Here is a 3,018-nt window from a genome sequence, read left to right as displayed (position 1 = left end):
AAAAAAAAAAAAAGAAAAGAGAAAGAAAGAAAAGAAAATGTGTTACTGAATCATTACTACAGGTGAGCCACTTCATGAGTTGTTTTAGTTCCCATGAAAGGAGGACTAACTAGAGCTTCTCAACCAGAGAATCCTCTAAAACCACACTCTACCTCTCTAAGTCACCAGGTACCACTGTCATATGGACTGGCTCATGAAAGTCTGGCTGCCTGTTACCAAACAAATTCCAGGGGAGTAAAAAGCCAACAGAGTGCACTTACCTTGGCAAGGGCATCTTCTAAGGTCCAAGTCACGTCCTGTGCCAGGGCCATAGGGCAGCAGAGGCGCAGATCATTGAAGGCAACTAGAATATTGTTGAGGAAGCAGGCCAGGGGTGGGAAGTCTAAGAGCACCATTGGTGGCTGCAGTGTCCCCGGCTGGGCAGCTGGCACAGCAGCAGGGATAGTACTGCTGCCCAGGATGGCTGGAGCTGAGATGAGAGTATAGGAGCTCATTTCATCCTGGAATTTCTCCACTGCTTCCTGAATTGCTTTCTGGAAAGTGCTAATGGCCACCCGCTGGAAGACAGGTGCTAACTGGCCCCGGAAATCAGCCCCTACCCGGCTGAAGGACAGCCCAAAGTACATGCACTGGCCCAGCAGAGAGTCTAGGCGGCTGCCTATCCCCCGGTTAAGGTCAGCCTCCAGCACCTGCAGGAACTGCGAGACTTTCTGTAGCACCCAGCCATGGAAGATGGCGCTTTCATTCACAGTGTGCTCCCCCACAGCAGGCGGCAGCAGGGGGTCCTCATCTGAGAAAATGGCACGGTACTGGGTGATGATATCAAAGAGATGGACACGGCAGGCCTCAATGGTTTTGGTGATGTGGAAATAGGGATCATTGTTAGGGATGGCAGTCAGGATGGAACGGAGCCAAGCGTCCCGGGCCTGAAGAAACTTCACTCTCAGCTCAGCCTCAGTGAAGACATCCATGCGCCGCAGGTAGCCAATGACGCGGAGGCAGGCGGGGAGTTGGATGTTGGTTCTCAGTTGCTGGATCAGCTGGCTCAGCATCAGCTGCATGGACTGGCGCACTTCGTTCACAATGCCCTGACACACAGGGAGAGAGTCACATGTGCTGGAACAGACATTCTGGAACCCATTCCATTAACCCTGAATACTGCAGAACAACATTCCCACGGCTTTTCTGAAATATACACTTCCTATAGCTGATACCTGCAGGTTTGCCAACAAAGACCTGGTCCGGCTAACTTCTTAATTCTTTTATTTTTTAAGAAACAGGGTCTATGTTGCTCATGTTGGACTTGAACTGGGCTCAGTCAATCTTCCCACTTCAGCCTCCCAAGTATAAACCCTCCAATGACGTCCCCCTGCAATCTATAAAATCCAACTGTACCATGGCCAACCCGACCCTGCCTGGCTCTCCAACTTCAGCTGCTTCCCAGCACTCTCCCATTGCTTACTACAATCCACTACACCACTGCCTTTGCATCCACCTCCAGCTTTTTCCTACCTCAGCCCTCTGCACTTGTTTTTATCAGTTTCTGGTTTGTTCCTTCCCCAGATCTTTGCTGGGCGGCTCCTTCTCATTATTTAGGTCTCAGCTTAAATGTTACCTCTCCATTTCCTGACTCTTCTACCTAAAGAAACCTACCCTAGTCTCCTTCTACTGCATTCCCTGATTTATTTTCTTCAGACACCACCACTATCTGAAATAAATAATACGTATTCTTAATTTCTTTGTCAAGTATCAGACTTCCCACTAGTGTGTAAGCTTGATGAAAGCCAGGGAGTCGTCTGCTCTGTTCACACTGTATCCCTAGCACCTAGAACAGTACTTGGCACATGATTAATACATATCTTTTACATGAATGAATGAATGAATGCTTTATTTTCTAACCTGCCTGGCCAGCAGAGATTGATGTGAAATAAGCAAGAGTTCCTACCTAAAGCTTCAGTCCTGACCACAGACTAAATGGCTGTAAGAACATCAGTTTGAGTCCTCTCTGGGTAAGTGGCTACCTGGATGACAGGGATGGAAGAGTATTTTCTTTCCAGTCGGCGTACATAAGCCGCAAGCTCCAGGGCCTCTTCATAATAGCTGTTCCGGACACAAGTGTCCATTAGTTGAGGAATCTCCAATATTTCCAAGATTTCTGTGTGCCGATTTAGAGTCAGGGTATTCATCCGGCGGTTGGAGCTGATCTCCTCGGCTTCCTTCACAAAGTTCCTAGTAACAATCAGGAGAACATTGGTGCCTCACTGCTCTGCTCCCAAACCTTAGCTACAGTTACCAATCACACCATCAAGCTGGATGATGTGATGTAATCCTCACACTGTATTTATGACTTAAGTGAGAAATACTTGTTTAATACCAGAGAGGTTAAGCAATCTGCCTAAAAACACAACTCTCTGGGAGGCCAAGGCTTGTGGGTCACTTGAACTCAGGAGCTCAAGACCAATCTAAGCAAGAATGAGACCCAAAAAACAGCTGGGCCTTGTGGTGGGCACCTATAGTTTCAGCTACTTGGGAGGCTGAGGCAAGAGAATCACTTGAGCCCAAGAGTTTGAGGTTGCTGTGAGCTGTGACTCCACAGCACTGTACTGAGGGCAACAAAGTAAGATTGTCGCAAAAAAAAGAAAGAAAAAGAAAAAGAAATGCTGGGGAAACTGTGTGGAGATACCCCAAAGAACTTAAAGAAGTAGACCTACCATTTGATCAAGTAATCCCACTGCTAGGTGTGTACCCGAAGGAAAGAAGGGCATGTTATGCAAAGGACACCTGCACTGGAACGTTTATTGCAGCACAATTCACAATCTGAAAGATGTGGAAACAATCCAAGTGCCCACTGATACATGAAGGGATTTATAAGTATAGTCATACTATAGAATACTACTCAGGCATTAAAAAAATGGCAATCTAGTTCAGCGCTTGTGGCTCAAGTGGCTAAGGCCCCAGCCACATACACCTGAGCTGGCAGGTTTGAATCCAGCCCGGGCCCGCCAAACAACAGTGATG

The 3,018-nt window shown here is 47.5% G+C and overlaps 1 protein-coding gene across 1 annotated transcript in view; it reads right to left on the bottom strand.

Annotated features, from left to right (window-relative positions):
• COG8 (component of oligomeric golgi complex 8) overlaps positions 1-3,018 on the bottom strand; it is a 13,076-nt gene that overhangs the window by 4,877 nt on the left and 5,181 nt on the right. The window contains exons 2-3 of the mRNA XM_003791449.3: positions 2,022-2,229; positions 261-1,088 (exon numbers count right to left, since the gene is read on the bottom strand). Of these exons, the coding sequence (XP_003791497.3) occupies positions 261-1,088; positions 2,022-2,229 (1,036 nt within the window). The remainder of the gene's footprint in view (positions 1-260; positions 1,089-2,021; positions 2,230-3,018) is intronic.

The sequence above is a fragment of the Otolemur garnettii genome, unplaced genomic scaffold (assembly GCF_000181295.1).
Source record: "Otolemur garnettii isolate 467f Iridium unplaced genomic scaffold, OtoGar3 scaffold00047, whole genome shotgun sequence".
In the NCBI taxonomy this organism is placed as follows: Eukaryota; Metazoa; Chordata; class Mammalia; order Primates; family Galagidae; genus Otolemur; species Otolemur garnettii.
Note: the sequence above shows the minus strand (reverse complement) of the source record. Positions and strands in the feature narration are given on the sequence as shown.